This window comes from Pterocles gutturalis, unplaced genomic scaffold (genome assembly GCF_000699245.1).
Source record: "Pterocles gutturalis isolate BGI_N339 unplaced genomic scaffold, ASM69924v1 scaffold8470, whole genome shotgun sequence".
Lineage (NCBI taxonomy): Eukaryota > Metazoa > Chordata > Aves > Pterocliformes > Pteroclidae > Pterocles > Pterocles gutturalis.
This window is the reverse complement of record NW_010140725.1, coordinates 36,626-63,019: the sequence shown is the minus strand read 5'-3', so window position 1 is coordinate 63,019 and position 26,394 is coordinate 36,626. Positions and strand designations below refer to the sequence as shown.

Below are 26,394 nucleotides of genomic sequence, written 5' to 3'. Positions count from 1 at the left end.
GTTTTGGGGGAAAAGAAAAAAAAAAAAAAAAAAAAAGAGATAGCATTTGGCTCCTGCAAGGTTTGAAAAGAATATTGTAATACTCAAGATGTACTTTTACTGTCTCTGGGAAGCATGGCGGGAGGGAAAGCGGAAAGTGACATAAAGCCATAGCTTTTAACAACAAGAAGAAACCATCCGATAGTAATGCACAATTAAGAACATTTCCGGTTTTTCAATGTAGCTGCCTTCTGCACCTATATCTTTTTTTGTTTCCATAACTTTAGTGATGAAATCCATCTAGCAAAGGCCTCTATCGTCAGCGACATTGTCAGTGCTACATATTTGATCCAATTTCAAAAGAAAGTGCTAATTTTAAAGATTGTTATCCGCTGTACGATTTTGTTTTCCCTAATCTTCAAGGTTATTTAAGAAGAGAAAAGGAAAAAAAAAAAAAAAAGAAAAAAGAAAAGAAGATTTCTGTTCAAATGCTGGCTTCTTCACAAGAAATTACACATGCTTAGCTTAAATTTCAACAAAGCAGCGGCCCAAAAATTATAATTTAAAAAGATATGTTTCTCCCCTACAATGCAAGTAATCTCAGGCTACAACTGGGTAAAATTAAAAAGGGATACCCAACAAAATTTTAAAAGAAATTTAAACAGAAGGAATAAAAAAAAGTACCTGCACATGCCAAAAAATTACAAAAACCCAATAAATACAGAAATTATTGCACAGTTAAAAGGCTCCACAATTTTTACTGCCTTAATCAACCCTCGGGTTTAATAGAACTTTGTAGACACAGGTTATATTTTAAGTGCCAAAGTCTGGCACCTACCATAGTTATGCTAAGTTATGTTTACGGAGGCAAGTTAGGTCATCTTTTCTCAGTTGGCAATAGTTAAACTGTACAAATAAAATGTTACCTAGACCCCTGAAATTTAACCTAGCGGGGGTGGGGGGGGGCTTAGCTTCTTTCTGCCTGCTCAATTTTGACGTCATTTGTCAGCAAATGTTCTCCATGCCACTTTTTCATGTGTTTCTCCAGGGTGCTGTAAACACTGAAGGGCATCTGGCAAATGTCGCAGCGGTAGACCTCCTTCCCTATCTGGCCATGCGTTTTCATATGGCGCGTCAGCTTACTGCTCTGGGCACATGCATAGTTGCAGAGCTCGCATTTGTAAGGCCGCTCTCCAGTGTGGCTCCGACGGTGCACCGTCAAATTGCTGCAGTTCTTAAAGACCTTGCCACAGTACTCACATGTATCGCTCCTGCGCCCTTCCTTCGAACTGGGTCGACCGGGGCCGGGACCACTGATGTGGGGGGTGCTGCCTCCGCTCGCCGTGCCGCTGCGCCCTGAGAGCCCCCCGTCCAGCATGTCCCCCGGTGGAGTGGAGAAACGCAGGCTCCCGTTCTCCGACGAGTGCTCAGAAGAGGTCGCGAAGGGGGATTGTCGGGAGTCTGTGAATCCGAGGAACGGATCCTTCATGAAGTGCCGTGATGCTGCGTACCCTACCAGCCACTGGGAGTAAACGTTTTCAGAAGGTATTATCGTTGCTGGTGGCAAGTCCAAATCTTTCTCTACCTTTATTCTTTTAGAGGAATTGTTTAAACTGGGGCTTGTGATAGGTGTTGGCTTGCGGGGAAACAAGTTTGGGAATGGTTCACCTGGGCCAAAGTTTCTTCCATTGACCGTCCCTTCCTCAGTGCGGTCCAGCTCTCCTACCACTGAGTCTTCATCACCTGGATCTCTCTGACAGAGGTCTCGAGGACACAAGTCTCGCTGGTCAGAAGACCTTTTCATGAAGCTGCTCCGCTTCTGTTTTTCAGCTAGCATGTCATTATATTGCTGGATGGCACCTAAACTTACATTCTCGATGACTTTTCCCAGGACAAGGGACTTCTCATCCGGCAGCGACTTGGAGCCATTTTCTCTGTTACGACTCAGCTCTGAGTCCATACTGAAGCTTGACTCTGGCCGGCTCTCGTTTTCAAGCTCCTCTTCCTCCTCCTCCTCCTCTTCCTCTTCTTCATTGTCATGGCCCAGGGAAGGATCACTCTCATTCCTGAAATCTGCCTCACTGGATTTCAGTCCCTCTCCAGTGAGCTCACTTGTGCCTGGCTCGGGGGAACTAGTGGTGGACAGTCCATCGTCTGACCTGCCTGTCATGGAGCCAGCTTTATGCATATGCGTTTTCATGTGGCGTTTTAGCTTGCTGGCCTGGGAGCAAGCGTGGTCACAGAGCTGACACTTATAGGGTTTTTCTCCTGTGTGACTGCGCCGGTGCACAATAAGGTTGCTCTGGAACTTGAATGTTTTCCCACAGAATTCACAGGACTTGCTCTTGGCCTGAGGCTGGGGAGGTGTAGTGCTGCTGGGGGGCATGGGGGGCAGTGGCGGGGTGCTCAAAAAAGGTGATTTAGGACTTGGCTGGAAAGGATTCAAGAGGCGATGCATAGGGTTGGTGCGACTGGGCGAGACTGGCGGAGGGGTGGAACTGTTTCCTGCCAGCTCTCGAAGCCTTCTGGAGAAATCCATCGCTGGGGACTCGATTGCCATGGGGTTTAAACGCATAACTCTGTCAAAGGCACTGGGATGCTGGGCAACTAACCCCATTTCTTCGGCACTAAGGCGATGTGGATCCAGATGATGACGAGGCGGTGGGCTGAACAGTGGAGGCGTGTTTGGGAGCCGACCCTCACCAAAGCCAGGGTGTTCACGCAAGATGGGCCCTGTCATCCGCAGAAGATTGAAAGGGTTGTTGTCTCCAAGGAAATTCATCAGTGGGGACTGTGCAACAGTCTCCGGTCCCAGAGGAGGAGGGATGGTGATGCGTGGAGTAAGGGAACTGTTTGAAGGGCTTGTTTCCAGGTAGATGCGGAATCCATGCGTGTTCTGGGCATGCTGAAGCAAGAACCAAGCGCTATTAAAAGGCTGCTTGCATGTTGTGCAAATATAGCTTGAAGGCTCATCTTTACCTATAAAAGAAAAACAGAAAGAACACTCAAAAAATAATACAGGGGAGAACATTTAAATACAGTTGGCATGCACTTTATTTTGCTAACACATTTCCTCCTTGGCATTTCTGAAAGAAGGACTTAATTGCAATGTATTGACTGATATAAATTGTTGAACAGCACATTTACTCACCATACTCATTCACTTAACATGTATGACAAATATCTCACATACACATTGGTGCTATATATGTTTATATCCTCTAACTTGGAAATAAAACCTTCCTTTATGATGCATAAGGATCAAAATCCTTTCATGTGTTTATTCCACAAAAAGGATTTTTTTCAAGGGATTTATGACTACAGACAAAAAACAATGAAAATGTAGTGTGGTAGGTTTTACAAGGCATGTGCAAGGAGCTTCAGTGTCATTTTCACTCTTTCATTTTATGTTTTTATACACTTCATGCAGCAGGCCCCTGAGATCTTGCTGAATTTAATTTATACATGCTTCAGTCATGCCAGCACTTCCATTTTTAAAATACTGTGTAGGTATTTAGCTGCACTAGTCCTATTCAAGTCAACAGGAGCTTGGAAAATGTACCCTTGCATAAACCACTTTGACATTCTTTTTGCCAAAACACCAAGAAGCCACTCAAATGAAACATCCGGTAATCAAAGCCGACAGCACAGTTGCAATTAACAGTAACAAATGTCGGGCTGTGCTTGAACTGGGTCCCAAGAATTTCTGAGCCTGAGCCTGCCCTCCAATGCAGAAATGCTCACCAGAGCCAAAAACATTGTTCTATTTGCCTTTCTAGCCTCTTTGAACAACTGCATAAAGGTGGAAAGCATTCCTTTAACCTTGATTCAGCTTTACATAAAGGACAGGTGTGGACAAGTCTGCACTACAGTCATAATTTTGCTAGCTAGAAAATTCCAGTCCTGGGCACAATATAAACTATGTGCTATCTTCAAAAAGCACTTTTCCTCCCATCCTTTTTTTAATCCCTCTGCAAGACTCTGATAAATTCATAAATATGTGTCAACTTGGAAATCATGATCCAAAACTTGTTTGTTTTGGGTTTTTTTTTTAAATGAGAGGGAGGTTTCCGGGAAATAAACTACCCATTTGGAAAATCTAAAATTAACTTGTTTGTTTGTTTTTTTGTTTATGAAAGCACATATTTTGGCTAGCACTGGCCATGCTGCACCTAAAGGCACTAAACTTCCTGAAAGTTCAAAACCTGAACCAGGCTTCCCACCTGACGCGTATCTGCGCAACGACTCGAACAAAGCCCGATCCCAGCCCCTCCTCAGATCCAAAGCTGAACTACACAACCCCTTCATAGACAGGGAGGACTGCGATTCACAAAAAACTGTTGCTTGAGCTTGAAAATGAAAGAGTTTATAAGGGGAACAGAATGGTATTATCAAAACTAACTCTGTAAAGAGGAATGACTCATAGCATTCAAAAAAAAAAAAAAAAAAAGGAAAAAAAATTTAACTCAGGCACACCAGGCAAAGCAGGAGTGCTGCTGACTGAATTTCCCTCTTCTGGCTATTGCGGGAATGGTTGCTGCTAAAAAAACCTGCAAAACCTTATACAAGAAAGCTAGAAGATTATTTGCCTACTTATCAGCCTGTCAGTCTATCTATCTAATCTTATCACCCATTGAACATCCATAAAAGCATAAAGAGAAGAGCATCCATCAGATTGAGACCTATTTACAAAGGTGGGTGATAAATGTGATGTTCCTCACCCTCCTATTGATTTAGTAGGGCTAATGCTGTGGATAGCAGCTTCAGACCCTGATTTTGGAGAAGCTGGCTCTCCACAGAGAAGAAAAATGTAGAGAACACGGCAGGCATTTCTGCCTGGCTGACACAGCCCCTGTGCCCCAGCCCTGCATGCAGCATCATATGGGACAGACCCAGTTGCTTTGATTAATCTCTAACAACTGCTATTGGAAAAGACACTAGTTTGGGAACTGTACTCGGCTTGGAAAAAGTGCTCGTAACTGCTATTGACATTAATGAAAGCCACATACAAACACGGAAAGGAACTGATACATTATCCCTTAAAAATCTACTCAGCACTGAGGCAGTTAGGGAATTTTATGTCAGCTCTGCAGCCAAAGCAACAGTAAATGCTCCCATTATTACTTCAAATATTTAAATTCCTGTTTCTTACAGAATTATGATGAAAATGCCTAGACCTTTAACTTTTCTTGTGTGGCAACATGTGTAGTATAAAAAGTGACAGAAACCACTGAAGCAGACTAAAGTATATAACATACTCTGTCAAAAGGTTTTTTTAACAATATGTTTTACCTCAGCTCACCCTAGAATAGATTTTAATAAAGCCCCTTCTGAAGTGTGATCTAATAGCAAATGAAGTGCAGCATCTTACAAGGTCATATATCTTCAAATTAAAGAGTGCTCTGCACCCTTCACCTTCATTTTATCCACTCTAATTAATCGATTTATTACCCACAGCTGTTCAATTCTTTCATTTTTAAAGTCACAGCATGCATTCTTTTTTTTGTTGTGGGGTTTTTTTCTTTAAAAAAATAAAGTGTGTGAGCGTGTGTGTGTGCATGTGCATGCATTCTCCTTGCTTAGCTCAAGAGCTGACAAGAGGAAGAAAGCAGCTGTGTATTAGACAACGACAACAGCAACACATTTACTTCAGTAAAGGCACATACGTAAGAAGAAAAATTCCTGAGCAGTCTGAGGATCAATGCCAATCTAAAACTGAAATGGCTGATTAAAAAAATTACCCTCAAAATGGCAGCTGGCTGGATGCTTGCTACTACATGTTACATGGAACTGAGATGTTTTGTTTTGTTTTGTTTTGTTCTCCAAAATTTCACCTCCATGAAATTCAAGTGAGGAAAGTAAATCCCCCTCTTTTTTAATTTTCTTTCAAACAGAGCAAATTAGTGCTATTAGTGATCTAAGATTTACAAGTTAGCAGTCATAAAACAGTCTTCTCTTTCTTTTTTGTTTTCTTTAGCTTTTGTGCTCCTTAACACTCCTCTTCAAGAGACCCCAACATGACGGCAAAATTGACTGCAGGCTACCTGGCTACCAATCTCTGATTGCTTCATCAGTGTTCATGTGTGCATGCCTTGTATACACATATTTTAACTTTCACAGCCCTCAAAGACTGTCCCCAGACTCCTCCTTTAAAAAAAAAAAAAAAAAAAAAAAAAAAGTTCATTTTTATATTATCACTTCATGGTTATCTTGCCTAGAAGTTGCCCTGAGCAGTGTAGATGCTCACTCTTAAGAACAGAACAATGTCAAAAAGTCTTTGAAGATCCACTCCAAACATTTTTAAATTCAAAAACTTGCTAAATATTTTAAACGTGCCCAGAAACAGCCACGTATTGCTTAAGAATGATCTTTATATTTAATAATGCAGTGCACCTACACTATAAAACTCTTTGTTATAGGGCTACTTTTGATATATGGCTATCTTAATCCCTTGACACCTGCACTGAAGTCTGTCTAAATACTCACTTTATGACAACTAGCTATATAGGCTTTGCCATATGCAGTCTTTATCACTTTAGCATGTGCTTGACTTTGAGCATGTGAGTAATCAGCATCAGTGAGACTTAAGCACAGGCTGAAGTGCTCTGTTGGATAGTGATGAAATTATTCATGTGCTTAGAGTTAAGCACAAGCCAAGACTTCATTAATGCTGTTCAATGAATTGCACATGGATTCAACCCTACGGTCTGTAACTAGGCATGATTTTCAGGGTTGATGGCTCAAGTATAATTTTTTATCTTACCATTAGTTGGTAGATACAGTGTATGTACTGACATGAGACATACAGGCCACCAGCCCTGAGCAGTCAATAGTAGGTTCAAGGTTGCACTAAAGCCAAACAAATAGTGACACTGGAGACCAGACATGAGACAGATTTGTAGGGCTGGATCCTACTGGGACACAGGTGTATAGGTTCAGAAATATTGATTTGAAGGCTAGGAAGGACCATGAAACTAAAGAATGAGAGGACTGGAATAAACCTTAAAGGTTGCCCTTGTCCAACTCCTGACCCAAGGGATGTCCATATATATGCATCTATTCATTCCTATGACAGATGCTCCATTATCTCACTTCAACGACCACCCAGATGGAGAGTCTGCAACTTTCCCAAAGTCTACCTCATTCCTTCTCTCCTTTACCATCATGAGGGTTCCCCAAATGCCTAATCTAAATCTTTCTTCCCACTATTTAAGATCATAATATTTTGTCCTACCCACACATGCACAAAAAACATAGGAAACAATTTAGTCTACAGCTCACACACAGATATCATCCAGCCCAGTGATTTGCTGTTGAACCAGCTCATGTCTTTTAGCACTCGCTTCTCCAAACTTGATTTGGAAATGCCAAGTGAGAGAGAATTCACTATGTACCAGAGTAGTCTGTGTCAATGGTTGACTGTCTTCAGTATTAAAAAACCTGTCTTCTTTCTGATTCAAATTGCTGAGTTCAACTGCCAACCATTAGATCTTGTTATGTTTTGATCTGGTAGATTAAAAATCTTTCTGGCATCTTCACCCTAAGCAGGTAATTATAAACTATGAATTTACTGAACACTCTTGCCTTTTCTGTGTACTATGACAAAAGATGGTCTTTTCCAGAAATATTAAAATGTGTTCCCTCCATTGCTGCATGACAGATTATGTTCCGTTCAAAATGTCAAAGCAATAATGAGCTTTTTTCTCTTTCATGAACAGCACAAAACAAAGCTAAATTCAGATCCTGCCTCCCAAATTCTGCCCTTAAAGGGGACAGTGAGAAAAGACAGGTCAGTTTGCCCAGCCCAGAACAAGAGTAACCAAGGTCTGTGGACATTCATCCCACTGCACCAGCCAGCCTGAATCCGCTGACTTATCTGTCCTCTGCAGTCTGACTTGTATCATTTAGTGATACACAGATCTTCCTTGCCCAGTTGGTACACGACTTTCTATATACCCTGAATGCTGAGCGCCTTTGCCCTAGAGATAAATTTCCCTCAAAATATCCTCAGTTATTCTGGATACCATCAAACAATAATCTGTGTGAGATAAGAACTGTTGAGAATACATTATTTTCTGCTGGGCTACAGTGACATCCAGTGCCTTAGAGTCCTCCCCTCAGCATGCCTGAATAATTCCATTAGCTGTAACAGAAAATGAACTCCCCCTCTTTTTAATCACCCACTTATAACCCCTGCCAAGACTGCAGAGAGGACCTGCAGTCAGGTCCACATAACCACTGCCGTTCTTTACCTCTAGCAATACTTTCCAGAAAATGTTTCTGGTTCCCTTTAAAAAGTTACAAGAGCAGCAATAAAAATGTTAAGGAATTTTAATGCTGCTTTACTGCACCTTTAGAAGTTCAGGAAAAGTAGAAACTTGCAAGCGTTAAAGAAAGGACACCTTTTATTGTAGCACTCAGGAACAGACATGTATCGGCTTCCCACAATCTTTCCACCAATGTTACTCTTCTCCACCACTCGATTTTTAATGAGCATTTAAATAATTACTCCTTGTTATTATGATGGTTACTCTAATAATACCAATAAAGGTAGCGTGGATGCTCCATAAAAAAAAACACACCTTTAATTGAATTATTATTAAATTAAAATGCCATAATTGAGAACACTAGTTTAACAAGTCTCCTTCTAAGACCAGCTGACATTAAAGAGAAGGGTATTAAATACTGGAAAGATTTAGTGTTTCATAGTGAAGAAAATATATGGTTACACATGGTTTGACAGGTCACCTAGACAAGGGCCAAATAGTTTCCAGGTGTCTGCAGTGTGGATCTGCAGTGTGAACTATATCTCTTCACACTCAATGCTTGACTGGGTATGCAAAAATATCTCTAATATAGGTATTTCTGCTGAAGAGGTTTTATAAGGCATATTACCACTCTAAATTATCCAAGTTAGCAAAAACATTTACTTACATATGTTTATGATTGAATAAACGTACGTTGAGCACACCCAGTATTGAGAGTTTTACCCTCCCTGCACTTTCCGGGGTGTTTGGAAGTGCTGTTACCGCCATTGTAGAGGGACTGACAATCTCAATAAAAAAGAGAGAAGTGTTAAGTAGGGTCCAAGCCTGGGTGAGGATCACCACTGCCAGTCCAATGCCAGACACTAGTTTTAAACACCAAATGCAAAGGAACCCTTTTTCTTTATACCTCTCTTCATTTTAGTTTTGTTTTGATGGCAACACAAGCTGAAGATGTAAAACACAGCTCCTCCATCCAATCCCAGAGCTAACACAGTGCATCCATCCCTACAACAGCCTTGACTAAAGAAAGCGTTCAAGAGAGTCTTGCAGCACATCCTGCTGAGAGTGTTGGGGACTGTTGCCAACAATTTCTAAAGTAAGCATCAACTGGCAAATAAAGTTGGTGGTTTATGACTTAGCAAGATGCCTGCAGTCTCACAACCTAAGAACCTCCAATTCTCCACTCAGATAAACAGTCACACCCTCTTGTGAAGCTCAGTTGACCTGAAGTGCATCTCAGTCAAGAAGAGAAGATGAAGGTTTAGTTGCAAGAGCCTAAGCATGAGGGGCCACAGAGCCTGTCATCATCAGGAAATGGGGAATCTCAGAATGAGGTCGGTGAAAGGAAAGAATGTGACAAGGGAAAAAAAATTAAATGTTTTTAAGAGGTGGATAGAAAAATAAGGGTGTCTGAAGAAAGGAGAAGTAACCAAGAAGTGTTAGTTCTTAGTAACAGATTTCTGTTTCCTCCCTGTTCTCTTTTTCTGCCTTGCCTCTTGAGTAGTCTATCTCCTCCAGTGCCATCTTCAAACAGAAGAAGAATCACGACTTCATGCAATATTCTTCTCCCACACACTGCCTGCGTGTTTTACAGCTTTCCCCATCCTGTGTCTACCTTGACTAGTGAGACTGCAAATTCTCTACAGAGATTATGCAAGAAGCTTTATGCCAAGAGAACCTACAAACCCCACAAGACCCTCTCATTCCCTGCACGGATTTTAATTAGGGATGAAAATATTCTAGAGAGCATTTTCTACCTGTTGGAAAAGGTCTACAGTAGCACTGGTTCACACCAATATTAAAATATATTAATATTAAAATATATTAATATTATACTATTATTACTAATATGCTATTAATTCTTTCAATGCTAAAGCCAACAGCCAAACTCTGTCTTCGGTGGATCAAATGCTGCCCCATTTTTGGAACCTTATTTTCTGACGTTATTTGTGTTTTTCAGCAGTGTTCCTTTTCTATTAGGCAGGACTGCAAGTTGTCTGTTTATCATTCTTGTAATAATAAATACCTTTTTTGTCAAATGAACTATTTTATCATACGAGTGGAAAACCAAACAGATTAATTTCCAGTCACATAGACGAGAAGTCAGACTGTCATGCTGTCTGTCTATAGCCAATCCTTTCATAATTCCAAGAACAAAGACCATGAATCCTTGGAAAACTCAGAGATATCAACCTGATACCTTAAAATCATGCTCTTAGCCAAACTCTGATTTGAATTACCCTGCTATGAATTCAAAGTAGCTCCAATGACCACCACTGCAGAATTCAAATTTTTTCAGATAATCTATACCAGGTTATCACAAACAAGGATCTTAACTAGGCTTATATGAATATAGCAAGTTGTGATATTTTTTTCATTAAACTTTCCCCAGAAGCATTTTATATGTCCTCTCTGCCATTTATACTTACAAAAAAAGAAGACTGCAGGCAGACTACAGCCATGCATAACACAAACAGATGCTTCCTGCTTCTTAATGGACAGAGGCGACCTTTGGCTGAAGATGCAGCTTGTGTTCAATAGTCCCATTTTCTGTGAGACTTAATCATACCTCAGATCTGTACTGCCAGATTCACATAAATGAGCCAAATGCACAGCTCAGTTTAATTTCTAGTGCATTACAAAATGGTAATATTATATTTTTAGGTATAAAATGTCAATAGTCATTTTGGGCAACTTCCTTCTGGATGTCCAATTTCTCATTCCTTAAAAGAGCTTGTGGCTTACTGGAAGTTAATGTTCAGCTTACAGAAGTCTAAGAAGTGCTTTTACTTAGTGCAGAAAAATAAATAAAAATGCATAGCAAAAACTGGAACTCACAACACAGGGATTTTGATCCAGGAGCTCTATTAAAATGGAAGATTAAAAACATGTTTGTCATCTCTCAACGCCTTCTTCTAATTGGTGTTAAATTCTAAAATACAAAGGCAATTTATAAAGCAGAGAAAGGGAGAAGTGTGAAAAGTAAGGAGCAAACAGGAAAATCAATAATAAAAGATCAATAGTGAAAGAGTTAACTTTTAAATTAGCCCTTTGTGATACAACAGTTTCAATTGACTCCACCTTTAGCATCTAAACAGCTTTATGTCTTTTAGTTTCTCTGAACCTAAGATATCAGCTAGCAGCCTGAAAGGATGCTTTATAATCCTGCTGTATAAAATAGTGAAAAGTATCAGTGAAAATGGGAAGTGTAATGTGAGGGGGCACATGTACCCACTCGTGAGATGAAAAGGCCATAGGACTACCCATGGCTGGTGGTTTAATATATAGGATCCCATTTACAGCACTCATGAAAAACCCTTGTATTGCTCAAGGACTTTTAGGCCTTTTCTTTCCATAAGGTATTCAAATGCATTTGAAATAATGTCAGTCTTTTCTACAACATATGAAATATGCCAGCAGCTTCCCTTTAAATCGGTTTCCTGTAAGTAGTTTTGTTTGAAAACTGGCAAGTTCTGGTTTTTTTTTTTTTTCTCACAGACTTTTCTAAGGTGCCATTTTCTCATCTTACAAGTAAGAATTCTCAATAATCTGAATAGGAACTTAAAGGAGGATACATAAAGGAAATTGTCCATGTCATATAATGGAAAAATAAAGAGTAAATTAGAAAACAATAAAAAAAGCCAAAGGGTGGAAACAAATTTTCCTGTTTTTTTCCCCAGGAGTACTTCAGTCTGGTTTACTACAACTATTTCTTAAGGGTATTAGGTGCCTATTCATAGTTAGTAAATGAAATAGCATTTTTGTTTTAATTCATTGCTTCTTTAACAAATGCTAACTCCCATCTCTGCTTCTTTAAATCCACAAAATCTCCACATTCAATCCTAAGAAGTATTATAAAGGCTGTAAATCTTGTTTTAATGGAATGTACATTTAGCTATGAGGAGATAATTGACGTTATGAAGGGCCTAGATGCTGAATTATATAGGTTATCTAATACAAAAGGGACTCATTACCGAAGCACTACAAACAAGTAGTAATATATGTATATTGTTCTGAGTGGCGTTATAGCAAAAGTGTTCGGGTCTGCAGGGATTTATAAAACACAAGAAAACAGCAGACATGCACTTGTAAATTTGTCTCATTTGTCTCTGAAGTTAAAGGTTATTCCCTTGATCTGAATTTGTAATAAAAACATGCTAGACTAAGGTTTGTAGAGAATGTTTGAATATGTAAATTGTGTATAATGATAGGCAATTATAGGGTAAAAACTGGACCTTATGAATGTTACAGAATTGCATGGAGCATCAAAGTATTTTCCTTCAGATGAAAAATTTATCTTTTATGCATGTTATAAGCACTTTTTCAAAGGTAGTCAGTAACCTATTTGAGTGGAGCGTTGACAAAATCAAACCATTACAACCGACTAAGACTGTGGGCTTATGCACAGGAGAAGGCACAGCTTTTTACAAAATATACATAATAAATCTCTTGAACTAATGGTTCTGGAGACAGATCCCCAAGCACAAGTTTCACTGATTTTCACTCCCTTAGATGAAAGCTGGTCAGATGTTTCTGGATTTTTTTTTTAAGAAGATATGGGGATGGAAGTGTGGGGAGGGAGACTGGGGAGAATAACTAAGCAAGAATGTGAATTTGCTTGGACTGATTCAATGAAGCCCCATTTCCCCTTCAATATGTTGGCTGCTGTTTTCAAGGAATAAAAAAAAAAAAAAATTAAAAAAAAAAAAAAGGATGCTGCATTGAGATAGAAAGGAGTAAAGCCGGGAGATGATACTGTAGTTTATGCTACTGAAGATAAGGTTTTCTTCTTCTCTGAGCACGACAGTCTGTTCAGGTTAACCAACTGCAGTGTTAGAATAACTCCAGCCGACTTGTCACAGAGTACAAAAGTCATCAGCAACTGAATGTTCTTTTCTGCACCGCAATTAAGACGAATCAATACGACGTGCCACAAATGGTATTTTACTCTCAATAAGAACTCGGGCTGAGTTTATTCAGAATATTTTAGCGCTTCCCCAGGGGATTTTGGTCCGACGCAGATGGCAAATAAAGTACTCAGCCTAGGGCTAGAGCACATTATGCTAATTCTAATGTCAGATGTACTTTAATATACAGCTCTATTTAATCACCCCATTATTTCACATTTCCATATGAAAAACCTGCGGCACTTCTGCAGAGCTTTCACTCTGCGACAATGCCAGCTTCCTTCAACTAGCTCACTGAAAAAGAGAAAAGAAGACTGGTCATTCTCGCCAGTCAAAATGTTACAGTTTCAAAGTTTCATTATTCCTGAATTTAAAGTGAGTCTTCCAGTGCAATTAGCAAATTGCTCAGCTAGAATGCTGATATGTACAAAATGCTAAGAAGGTGTGATTGAAAAAAAATAAAAATAACAGCCCTCCCTCTCTACCTCACCCGCTCGTGCACACAGACATAGGCAGGCACACATCTCAGATCTGCTTGCAGAACAGTAATACTAAAAATAATGAAAATATTTTCATAGTGCAATTCAACCAATATTCCCAGCACTTGTCAGGAAAACACTGCTACTCCTGGCTGCACGGCTTCCGTTACTCAGAAGAACAGACATGGCTGGCACAGCTGTCAACCTACAGATGTCTCCGAATAAAACCTTCCTTGTGTATCAATAATTTTTGCCTGCAAAACACTACACCTCTAATTAGGTTTAGAAGCCACACACCTTCAGCATGGGCCACTATCCAAATTATGTGCAAATTTACCTTGATGCCTCATCTCTGGTGACCACAGAATTTGAACCTATGGACTTGAAGGTAAAATGATTCAAAACTGGATTTACACTGAAAGTAACGAAGGAAATCACTTTGCTGTTTTTCAAGCCATGTAGGTTCTTGGTGTGCAGTCAGGGAAAGTAGAAGCAGTCCTTGGAGCACCTCTTCAATATCCAAGCTTTCCCTTCAGAGTAATTTGGTGAAGGACCCTTAATTCAACATTCACGTACAGTCACCAGTGAAATGAGTTTCATGGTCTCAACAAAATCTTCCCCCAGGTTGGCATAATTGGGGCTCCATGACAACTAGTGCTGCACATCACGGGGAGCCAGGTCAGGACTGGATTATACCAAGCTGCTATCAGAGGAATGTACGAAGCTTAAGTCGATCATTTTTCTAATGATTGCATTAAACCTACAACATATTTTACAAAAAAAAGATCCGTTTAGAAAAAGACCTACTTTTTCCTCCTCCAACCACCCAATCTGCATCCTTTAAAAATTGTTCAGCAATGCATGCAGCAGCCAGCACCTGGGGCCAGATCTCACCTGGTTTCACTGTTAGGCATCAACATATAAAGACACAGAACTGCGCTGCTATGCCTTGGCAGGGCATATGCCACAACTTCCATGTCCTAATTTGAACACAGTGGATAACAGCCCTGACATTCAAGGCAGAAATTATTACCTTTTTCAAGCTTTCTACTGTTTATATATATATACATATACACACATATAGAATGTGTATATATGTTCATATGCATATATATATGTGTGTGTCTTTGTATATATATATATGTGTGTGTGTGTGTGTATATACATTGTTTGCTCCCTGTATGAACACAGCAATATGCATAAAGGAGAAAGGGGACTGAGTACAGGGCAGAGGTCTGTCCTTCATTTATTCTGACTAGACCTTCAAAATCACAGTCTTATCTTGTGAGAAGCATATACAACACCTATATATTCCACCCTACTGGAAGTTTTGCCTGAATAGTAAATGCAGCACAAGTTAATTTAGTAAATTAGGGCAACTTTAAGATTTGTTTAAAGTAGAGAGTATCTTACTCTGAAAATTAGTAGTTAAGCTCAAAAGGAGAGAAAATTAATGTTTAATATCCCAATACAAAGCCCAACAAAGTCAATATGAATCTTTCCACTGGCTTCAATCGGCTCTGGATGAGGGTCTTCTTCCACATTGGGATTTGTTAGTCTCAAGACACTGTCTTCAATGTAGGGCTAAATCTGGTTTGCGGTGGTGTAGTTAAAAGAAGAGAACAGAGTTCACAGCAGATATTAGCCTGAAGAACCCAGCTGTAAATATTTTAGAGGAATAAATGGAGACATATCTAGTAAAGTATCTTTTATATCATTAGTTAAAAGAAAAACAGTTGAAATGGAGAAATACATAAACTGAAATTAGTCCTTGACAATTATGTTGCTCTTTCTTATGCTGGTATTATGTTGGATTTTGGAAGTAAAAACGGATAATAATAATTCTCCCTAGTTCTATCCTATTTCTTTAGCTCACTTTGGATAAACTGACTGCATTCTTAAACTCCGTTATTAAGAATTCTTTGAAACAATTGTAGCTGAGAGTAGAAAAACATTTTTTTTAATAATATATTTATTCTTGGCAATAAACAGATTTGTGGAATCCCATTCAATTTCCATCATTATGAAAATTTCTTGAATGCCAGAATGTCTGCAGACACATCTTACACTAAAGGGTTCCCATAGGACTAAAAAGTCCTGTACAGGAAAATCCCAGACTGGGTGAACAAAGAAAATGAGCAGAAGCTTTAAAAGGCTAAACATGGTGGGGGGCAAGGGGTGAACAAGGGAAAGAAGAAGGTATAAAATACTTCACATGAAAAATTAAATCCATCAGTTACAGAAGCAGGGATTTTGGGGGTTACTCTAGATTAAGCCGTTAAATTGCAATCTATGACTACGGAGTTGCTAAAGATGAATCTCCAATCATACTTCCGGAAGTGCAAAGATAAAAATACAATTTTTGCTCCTTAAATACGTGGTGGTTTATGCCACTATAACGTGGCAGAAAATAATGACAACGTTGGTTTAAAACAAGATCCTAAAAACTTCCTATTTTATTTCTATACAATCCATATTGATCACCTAAGAGAAGCATAATTAAACAATGCTAAGCATCCCAATCCCTTTGAGAATGTGCTGCCGAAAAAATATTTTTAGAACAATCACTGTAGTAATTCTTCTTAGTTGTAGAAACACTCCAAATCAGAAAGTCAATTTTTCCTCTATTTGCAGAAGTGTGCTGGTTTTCACTGGAAAGGCGCCTGTGTTTTGCTTGGCTGCTGTTCATATACTGCCTTGGCAGGATTTCCTTGGATTGCTTACAGTGAACATTGCTCTTGCATACAGTAGCACTCCCATTTTAACCGTCCCAGCCACACGTTTTCTAATAACACACGGAGAGCTGCAAAATCCCTATAAGCACAGCTCTTTAAAGCAGTAACAGAAGGGGGTGGGAGCGGAGGACTGAAGGGGGGGAGGATCTGCCTGTTCAAAATCCAGCGCTGCAAACAGAGGACAGTCCTTTTAAAAACAACCAATGTGAATTGTGTTTAAGGAGCAGCTTTCCAGGAAAAGAAAAAAAACACCTCCAAGAAGAGGACCTGATTCAGCTGATTCACCGAATCTGATCTGCACTGGCTGGGATCTGAGCGTGACTGAATTGGGTCCTCAGTACCATTTATTTCCTTTTTTAAAATTTTTCCTCCCCTTCTGAGAGGTGTTGCAGATAACTTAATAATTCCTGGTATTACCTTCCGTGTTTGAGAGCCGGCACCTGAGCCTGTGTTCCTCGTGCATCCAAATTTTCTGCCCCATCAGGGGGAGGCCAGTGTGCACGAGGAACACAGGGCTCCAGTGTGGGAATCAAACGGGCAGGCGAGATGAAAGAGGAGGACATCTATCTCACTGAAATAGTCGCTGGAAACAAATGCAGCATTTCTACCTACGGCTGAGAGAGAGAGAAAGCCAATAACAAAACCGTTATTCAGCTCTGTGCCCTTTACAAATAGGACTGACTTGTTAGTGGACAGCTGCGGCTCAGCCCCCTCCACACCATTCCAACTTGCTGCCTTTGCCACCCTGCTTTTGGAGATCGGCAGCAATTTGCATCTCCATGCATCTCATTTCTCGTTAAGCAAGTTGATTAATTTGGGCAAGGGAAGTTGTCATTCAAACAAACAGAAATTTCCACTGGCATTATTTCTGCCTTTCAAAATTCACTGGCCTCCCCCCTACACTGGTCCAGCCCCCACTTCACACCTCTCTTTCTCCTTGTCCCTTTCTCCCCCCTTCCTGCTCCCTCCCTCCCTCTCCCTCTTTCTCCCTCTTGTTTACAAAGGTTTCATTATGTTTTCAACTAATCAGAAAGGCCTACTAATACACAATTAACATGTGACTATAAAAAAAATAGCTTCCAGAAGAAGGAAAAGTAATTAAGTAGAGAATGCTTTTCAGTAAGTGCTTGCTTTAACCCATCGTCAGAGAACAGAGTCTAGGTTAGTCCACAATGGATGGAACAGATGCCAAGGGCAAAATGTTAAAAGCAAATAAAAAAGGACATTATTTTCTTTGGGAATAATAACTATCAATGCCACAAAAACGAACATCAGACTGCAGTTGTTTTTATCTGACCTCCTCCTCTTTCCTCCACTTTTCTAAAGTGGCTTTTCTGTGTCTTTCATTAAAATAAATACAGAAGTAAAGGTATTGTTTATTGCATGTTTGCTTTCAAGGTGACAGGAAACCAAGTAATCAGCATCACCACCAAAATGGGACAATGTTGTAGGTTATTAAAAAGATTTTACCTTAAAATATTTTAGGGATGGATGTACATATAAACTCAGCTCCCTGAAAAGTCAGTAGGAATTCTGCCCAAGCAAAGAGAAGGGCTATTGAACCCTCTGCAAGTTGTGCCATGTTATCACAACTCATAGGAACCATAGGAGACAGTTTTAAAAGCTGTAGTGTTTGCAGCACTTTGGTTATGAACTTTGGATCTATCTGCTGACACTGTCCTCAGCCTGAGTTGCCACACAGGTTGTCACCCTGACTACACTAGCACATATATATATAAATCAGACACTATATATCTGTGTGTATATAAGGGGGGGGGGCATAAATTAAAATGTTTTCTAAATAGTTACAGCCTTTTCAAAATTTTCAGAGTTCAAAGTTTTCAGCCTTTCAGTCAAAATATGTTCAAATTCTCCCTGTGTTCTTGGTGCGGTCAGCTGACCTCTACAGCAAAAGTGGTTCCCTTTGGAAAAATGTATATTCCTCTAGATGTCTGTCCTTGGAGTGGAGTGTTTGGGGTATTTTTTACTTCTGTTCCTCTTCCTAAAATAAATTCTAAAACAAATAGACAGATGTGTATTTTGAAAAACAAATTCTGCAAGCAGCTCAGTGTTTTCAGCAAGATGCTAAACACCACTTTGGTCCCACTGAAATCAAGAGGGAGCTGAGGGGTGTTGGGAGGAACAGGTCCTCCAAAATCACAAAGGAGCGCATGCAATAACAGCTCCTTTTCGTTATATCCCCCCCACCCCAATGAATTTATATTCCAAACTATGTATCACGTACAGAGTATTTTTTACTATCCAAAATCCCATTAGTTTCATTGGCACTTTAGGTAATAAGATTTGCATGGTAAAAATTCCATTTCTATTAGATTGGGTCCATAGGACTCACCAGCCTGATATGATTTTCAGAGGAAAGGGAGGATCTGTGGGTTTCCTACAATACGAGGATTTGTCCACACAGAATTTGGCACCAGTTTAATCAAAAGGACTCGCTTTAACCAGTACAAACCCCAGTGTAGCCTCTATTTCTGTCAGCTTAAAACTGGCTACATCAGGAAATTTCTCATATAGGTATGCTAAAACAGGCCAGCTAAACTGGGGTGGCAGTCAGTCAAAACAAACTACCCTGAAGTATCCTGCATTGTCTGTCTGAAATACCCCTTTAGTTAAACTGAAATACCTCTTTAGTTAAACTAGTGGAAGAGGGTGTTCAGGCCAGTCCCAAATGCTGCATTGGCTTCACACAGGAAGCCTGTAAGAGACATGTTGGCATCCTGGCACTGAAACCTTGAGGTCTCTTTCAAGACAGAGTGAAATCGCTGAGACTGCCACCAGCCAGATGCTACTGCTCTTGCTCGTATAAGAACATAAAGCCCCTGGGTCAGATCTACATGCAGGACCCCATTTTCAGCTATGGCCACCAGCAGAAGCCCAGGCAAAGAGCATGGGAATCAATGTTGAAAAAAGTTCACAACTACAACCTATCCAGACCTCTCAGCTCCTAGAAATCAATGATTTAGAGACTTTCAGTGCCAGGGGTTGATCCAGACCACATTGGCATTTTTATTAACTACCCACTGACCTATCTTCCTCATTTTGCCGAATCCTTTTCTGAACCCGTGTGTTACTTTTAGCCCCTGCAATGTCCTGTGCAAATGACTTCCACACTTCGGTTCACTGCGAGTGAGAAGCTACCTCTGTCTACTTTATATCTGCTGGCTGACTCACAGGGCATTTAACGGGGACACTTGCACTGCCAAGTGCAACCTGAGTGTGTCATGGCAGCAGACCATGGCTGCCATACCCCCTAGTGATACAGACAGCAAAATCCACCTGACGCTGGAAGATCAGTTTATGAGTACTTTGCTGAAAAGTGACATTTTTCCACCTCTTAAAAACACTCTACAATCTGAAAATCAGTGATGGTCTGGAAGTTTTTCCTAATGCTTATTTCATACGTAGTCCAATTTACCTGTTATTCACAGCTGTAGCTCTCATTCTGAAAATGTACCTGGTGCATAACATCAAGCAGATACTGAAGCCCCATTGGCTTCACAGACTTCATAACTTCACTCCAAACCTTTTGGAAATCGGGGGCTAGAGGGGGTGTCACACTACTGAATCACCGCCACTGTTACTTGAATCATATTTCCTCTACCTGCTCCCTATTTAACTTGCTCATATGCTTTTAATTCTTGTTTTTTTTCTTTCCCTATGAAACAGTCCTGCCAACACTGTAATCACTTTTGTTGTTCTTCTCTGAATTACCTCCAATTTCACAACACCCTCCAATTAGCAAGGTGCACAGAATTACACACAGTCTTGGGTCATTGTTCAGTAGAAAAACAGTTTCCCATTTAGCCTCGATGTGGGTCAGATTCTGTGAGATGTGTACAAATTGAGAAGTAAGGGTATTTTCCACAGCTCGGTGTCATTGTCCCTGGATCAAGCAGTGACCAACAGCCTTCCCTCCTCTACAACCCCTGAGACCAGCAGACAGAGCTGGATGATGGAGGGATTAATTGACAACCTTCAGTCTGGACTGTTTTGCATTTATCATTCTCAGGCAGATGCGTAACTCTACAGAGAAGTTATTTTCTAACCAAAACATCATGGCCAGATTTAGAAAAAATGCAATTGAGGGATATGGGATGCAAAGCATAAAGAAAAGCCCCGGACATGCACAGAGCAGACAGCAATCAGGCTGACTTATAGCCGGAGTTTGGCGGGAGGCTCCAGATAAGCATCCAGGAGTGTCTGACAGGGGACAGATAGTGAGAATGCCAAGGAATTGTTTGGGGGATCCCACTGGGGTATAACAAGAAGTAATGGGATTTAATTGGGCCAGTGACTGTGTAGGCTGATCATCAGGAAAACTTTTCCTAACTCTGAGGCTGGGTTCCTTAAGAGAAACCCCAAGCCGGTGGTGTTTCAGACAAGGAGGAACACTTGAGAGTACGTGAAAAAAATAATGCCACATTGCCAGAGTCAGGGCAGCATTATGAAATAGGCATTTTCTGCTTTCTAAATTTACAGCCATGATTCACAAAAATGAATTGGGTTGCTCCAAGTACCCCATTTAGAAACACCGGACTCAGCGTGAGCTGCACACACCCCCTTCCAACCTTAACGGAGGCTGTGCCGTTTGGGAGCCTCAGTGCACTCTAGAAATGAGTATTATCAATATCAGTCACCAAGAGATCAGGTCAAAACTGTTAATATCTCATCAGTCACACGGACTGCATCTCTTTCCAAACACACACCTACAGATTTATTATTAGGGTACTTTAGCTTTTTTGTATTTTTAAATCAAGCTGATTCATATACTTTAAGGTTCATTATACAATTAAAATAGATGACGGTAAAAGGTTCTTTTCTAACTTATTAGGAAATTCAAATGATATATATTTATAAATTACATATTGTCATCTTTTTAGACCTAGTGATGTGTGCTTTCTCAGGCAAGATGACCTGTTACTCAGACTAATTGATTCCATTTCATATCTACAAGCACAAGGTATTTTTATCTAAGCTTGGTCATTTGGCTCTATCCATAAAACATGTTCTTTGGGTTTTGCTGAGTGGGGGAGTGGGAGGGAAAGAAGATTGAACACTTGAATCAATATTTATCCCTTTGTCAAGATGGATGAGGAATGGATAAATCTGGTGTATATGCTTTGTCTACTGAACTTGGCAATATGGACTCTGCTCAGCAGACCCATCAAAGTTAACAAATACTCTCCCAATTAACTAACAGTGAATGTTAGGTACCAGACATACAAGAAGTCCTGACTGCTTCGGTGAATAACACGAACCTTCACGATGACAAAATGAGCACCCCTATCCACTCCCTCAAGAGGTGAGATAAACACTCAAGGTCATTGAAGTGTTGGGAGAGAAAATAAAATAATATCTGAGGTATCAATTAAAAAATGTCTGTTTCTAGACCCACTTCCACCACAGAGGAAGATCCCCTACATTTAGTAGATGGCTCCACACTGACAGTTCTCCCTCCTCAGGGTACACCAATGTGTTTGTGTCAGGTTTTGGAGCTGGTGGCTGACAGATCAAGTGCCTCTGCACCTCTGCCATGCGCTGCCCCCTTCACAGCCATCATCAGCTCTACAAGGAGGAAAGGCCATGGCCGTGGCATGCACAATTTCAGCAAGACGGGGCAGGGCTGGGAAGCAGCATGGAAACCATGAAAGATAACCAGAGGTACTGTCCGTGACAAAGCCACCATGCTCCAACAACGGAATCCAAATGGCAGCGAGAGTGACATCTGAAAGCTGCCCACAGAAAAGGACTGTGAAGCTCTATTGAAGCTACAGGGAACTAGAGAATTGAATTCCTCCCTTCAAATCTCACTCTGTGATAAACACACTCCATTCCTATCTTTTCTTCAGTAATTATCCTTCCTTCTTTTGCCAGCTTCCCCTTTTTTTTTACCTTCTATCATCAAGCTCTCTTCTGGTGGCTTCTGTTTAATTTTTCCACTGCTGAAGTTCCAGTCAGAAACTAAGCAGACCAAATTTTGCCTTATTGTAAATCTACCAGAGTCTTTTACCAGAGATAAATGTAGCCCTGCAGACACAACAGGGTGCAACAGAGTGGCATGCAGAGAGATCTGATTTTCATTACTATAAGGATACAGCCAATGAAGTTATGTGGTGATTATTATATAACCCACACCTCTATAATGGACAAATAGGAGTCAAACTTGTGCACTTAAGTAATAAAAGGTTTACAAATGGGCATCTTCTATTAATGTAAATAGTCTTCTCTATTTTATTACGATCCATCTATTGTACGGTGCACTGAGCTAACAAGCAATCTTCAGTTGCCACCTCGCGTGTCTGCATTGCATAGTACACTTCCTCCTAGATAAATATCTCGAGAGAAGCAGGAAAACAATTAAAACTAGAAGGTAATAAATGATGAAGAAGCCTATGAACAGTATTCTGGCCCTCTTCCCAGTCTTCATTCATGCATCAAAAAAATCCCATAGCTCTGAGTCTTTGAGAGGGCAGCTGGGCAGTAGGGATGTCCACAGTAATATAAATGGGAATTAGATATGATCGAATGTGCTCATTGCATTTTCAACAGCACATGTAATCTTCTCCCCCCCTTCCCTCCAGTTCCCCCACCTCTCACCCAGCTACCGGAATAGATGACAAATGATCCTGTAACCAAGCAACTGGGCAATTGAAGAGTTTCAAAGTTCCAGTACATGATAGTTTAGCTATGATCATCTGGGCGATCAGGCTCTGACTAGAGATGCCATCCCTATTTTCTGAGTTAAATACCTTTACTCTCTCCAAGTGGTTTTACCCTGGCAAGGGTTTGCAAGCGTTGGTGGAGGTAGAATTTTGTCCTTGGAGCTTAGCAACTCTGTACATTACTTCTGCTGCTCCCTGACACACTCAAGAGGATGATGATCACAGAGGAAATGAAGATGCATCTACTTGACAGTCACCTGCATGGCAACAATGAAGGCAGTCCAGTTAATACAGCCTTGGTGATACCCCAAAGACATTTCATCCCCAGCTACTGGGTGCTCATATGGAGTCCGTTGGTAGGTACACTTCACACAGTTTAATCCACCACCACTATTCTGTTCCTTTGCATAATGCAATAACATTATTTATAAGACTTAAGTCACTGAAAACATTTTAAAATATCTAGATCTGTTTCATGAGCCTATTCTAACTGCAGTAGCCCTTTCCACTGGGGGACGCATTGTGAGATAATTGATTTTGATGCCACCACGTGCGCCCTTGCTTCAGACTCAGGACACATAATTCACGTGGAGGTGAATTATCTCATAATACAGTCCCCAGTGGCAGAGTTTACAGCTTAAAAAGATCCTATACTAGAAAAAGTATACCATTATCACACGCTGGCATTTGTTTCCAAACAAAAATTTAATGGTAAAATTATGTTTATTGCCTATCCACATACACGTCTGGATACATGTGCATGTATAAAATGTAGATGGAATATAAAAGAAGGATGTTGAACGTATATCTATTTGTACAGGTATGTCTGTACCTCTCACAACTACAGTGCCTTTGATGTAGATGTAGAAAAATATACAGCAAGGATTTTTAACTCTTGCATTGCAACAACAATGTCTGTAGTAATTACATTCAGTTCTAGCCATTTGAATAAACAAAGCAAATAAATGTCTTCAAAAGAAATGCAGCCCAGAATCTGCTAATTGTTTTTAAACTCTGAGCTGTATTAAGCCTTCTCAACTCCTTGAGCATCCTGGCAATATTGAGTCTGCATTCTCATATCATCCATAATTGTTAACTAGCCACCACAGATGAAAACTATTAGTAATAAAACTTGACCCTATTAGGTTGACCCAAGATTAAGTTTTCTGGCTGATCACTGAATGGGGGTGGTCAGACATGCATTTGTACATCTCCATTTAGCAACAGGGGCCCAGAAGAATGTAGCAATATTCTGAAGAAAACTATTCATAGGTAACTAAACCCCCCACAAAAGACTTGGCAAGCCACCCTGAGATCACACTGCCAAATTCCAAAGAGAGGCGAGTGCCTTCCAATCCCCAGCAAGCATTCAGGTTATACTCTTTGATGAGGTAGATGTTAAATTAGTATCAGGTAGAGAAAATTGGTGCAAACAGTGGCATCTTTACCAGGCTGGCATATTAGGCTGCATAGTAAGAGGTAGCTTGCAGGTAAGGCAATATGGCAGGAAAAACAGTCAACTGGAAAATATCACATACCCTTTCTTCAGCCCAGTTCCTTGGTGCCTCTCCATAAGCCTCCAATATCAGTTTTTAATTTATGTCCAATTTCTGACCCCAGATGAATGCTGAAAGTATTCACACCTTACCACTTACAGCTCCATTTATTTTTTACCACCTTAAACCCACAGAAGATATCCTCAGCCATTTGAATACTGAGTCTCAAATAGATGTCAGTCCCAATGAGAGATTTACCAGTGGGACTGAGATGTGACTCAAAGTGAAGACAGAAAAAGAAATTAGGAAAACTATCTTGGGAATGTGCATCAGTGGGACTCTTTAAAGCTAAATGAGACCTATGTTCCTTTTCAAAGTCAGGCTGAAAATCTAAGAGCTTCAAGTAAGAAAACACACACTTCGGGAAATTAAGAGGTTAGTGCAGCTGGACTTTTTCATTACTGCTGCTTAGTGTAGGTTTATTGGCCACTTTTAAGTAAGGAACATCCAGCAAAGATCACCTCCAGCATGCAGAGCTTTGAACCTGGAACTATTAGCATCCTCTTCAGGGTGAATAATTACAGTCAATAAATTCACCCTCTTCATCCGTGTTAGAATTATTGTGGCCATGGATAGTGTAGATATGCTGGAGGGATTTGGGGAGTAACCCTCACTGCACTGCTCTCACTGAACTTACATCTCCTTCTATTCAGCAGTAATTAACAAAAACAAAAAGACTAAAAAAGAAATATTTAAGAAAAAAAAAAAAAAAGACCACAAAATCAAAAGAAAAACCCCTCCAGATCTTCTGAATTATGGGAGTGCAGGAGGCCAAGTCCCTGTAGAGTCTGGCTGGTTTAATAACACTAGTAAGAAAACAAGAGCAGTAAAAAGAACGATCAGAGTGTTCAAGAGCAGCGAACAGAATATCAATCACAGCGCAACTGCCAAAACGCTGCCTGTTCTCTTCCTTGCCGAGATACTAACCCTGAGCAATTTGCTGCAGCAAAGGATCAGATTTAATGAAACAACATAGCTGGAAGGGCAGGACGCCTGGGAGACCATGCTACACAGCGCGCAAGCACCGGTGCAGGGCAACACATGGGCTCCCACCTCCTCGCAGGGTGCTGATCCCCTTCCTTGCTCCCCAGCAAGATGGCAGTCCTAGAGCAGCTGTGCAAGAGGAAGAACCACAAGTCCACCCACTCCGGCTCCCTCCATGCTTTCTCCTCTGGAGCAAACCCTGGGGAGGCAGCTCATGAGCTCCAGAGCTAGACTGGCATTGGAAATGCCAATGTGAGCTTGAAGCAGGAGAGGAATGAAGGACACTCTATTGCTCACACAGTGGTGTTGGGAGAGACCTCACTCTTCCCTTAAGAAACGCATTTGGAAGCCTCCATGGGTGCTGACTTGCTCCCCCAAAACAGCTCACTGATCTTCATGAAGACTGTTTTGCAAGCAAACTGTCCCTTGGCAGGATCAAATGACTCAAGTCCAGACAGCCCAGAATGACCAACTTGAAACTTTCAGTACCTCAGCTTTTGTCCCAAAATGTGCCCTCCTAAGTCTGAACACAGGTGACCAGTATGTCCTATGTCTGCTATTACAATTCCTGCCCAATTTACAAACCGCTCAGTCTCCCTGAACATTCCCTGGAGCCCCGTGCACTGCATGCCGAGCACTGCAGGCCCATCAATTCAGCGTGACGCAAATTCTCACAGTACAGTGATGTTTTGCACTGGGCTATTGTCCACACACCATTATTTGTCAAAAAACAAACAAAAGAACACTGGAGATACTTTTACGTGATACTTTACTGGTTCCTGAAAATGTGAGATAATGAATAAA

General features: G+C 40.6%; 1 protein-coding gene across 1 annotated transcript in view; it reads right to left on the bottom strand.

Moving 5' to 3' along the window:
• Positions 1-449: 449 nt before the first annotated feature.
• BCL11B (B-cell CLL/lymphoma 11B (zinc finger protein)) overlaps positions 450-26,394 on the bottom strand; it is a gene marked incomplete at its 5' end in the record, with an annotated part of 48,354 nt that continues 22,409 nt past the window's right edge. Inside the window, one exon of the mRNA XM_010083776.1 lies at positions 450-2,958. Coding sequence (XP_010082078.1) covers positions 947-2,958 — 2,012 coding nt within the window. The remainder of the gene's footprint in view (positions 2,959-26,394) is intronic.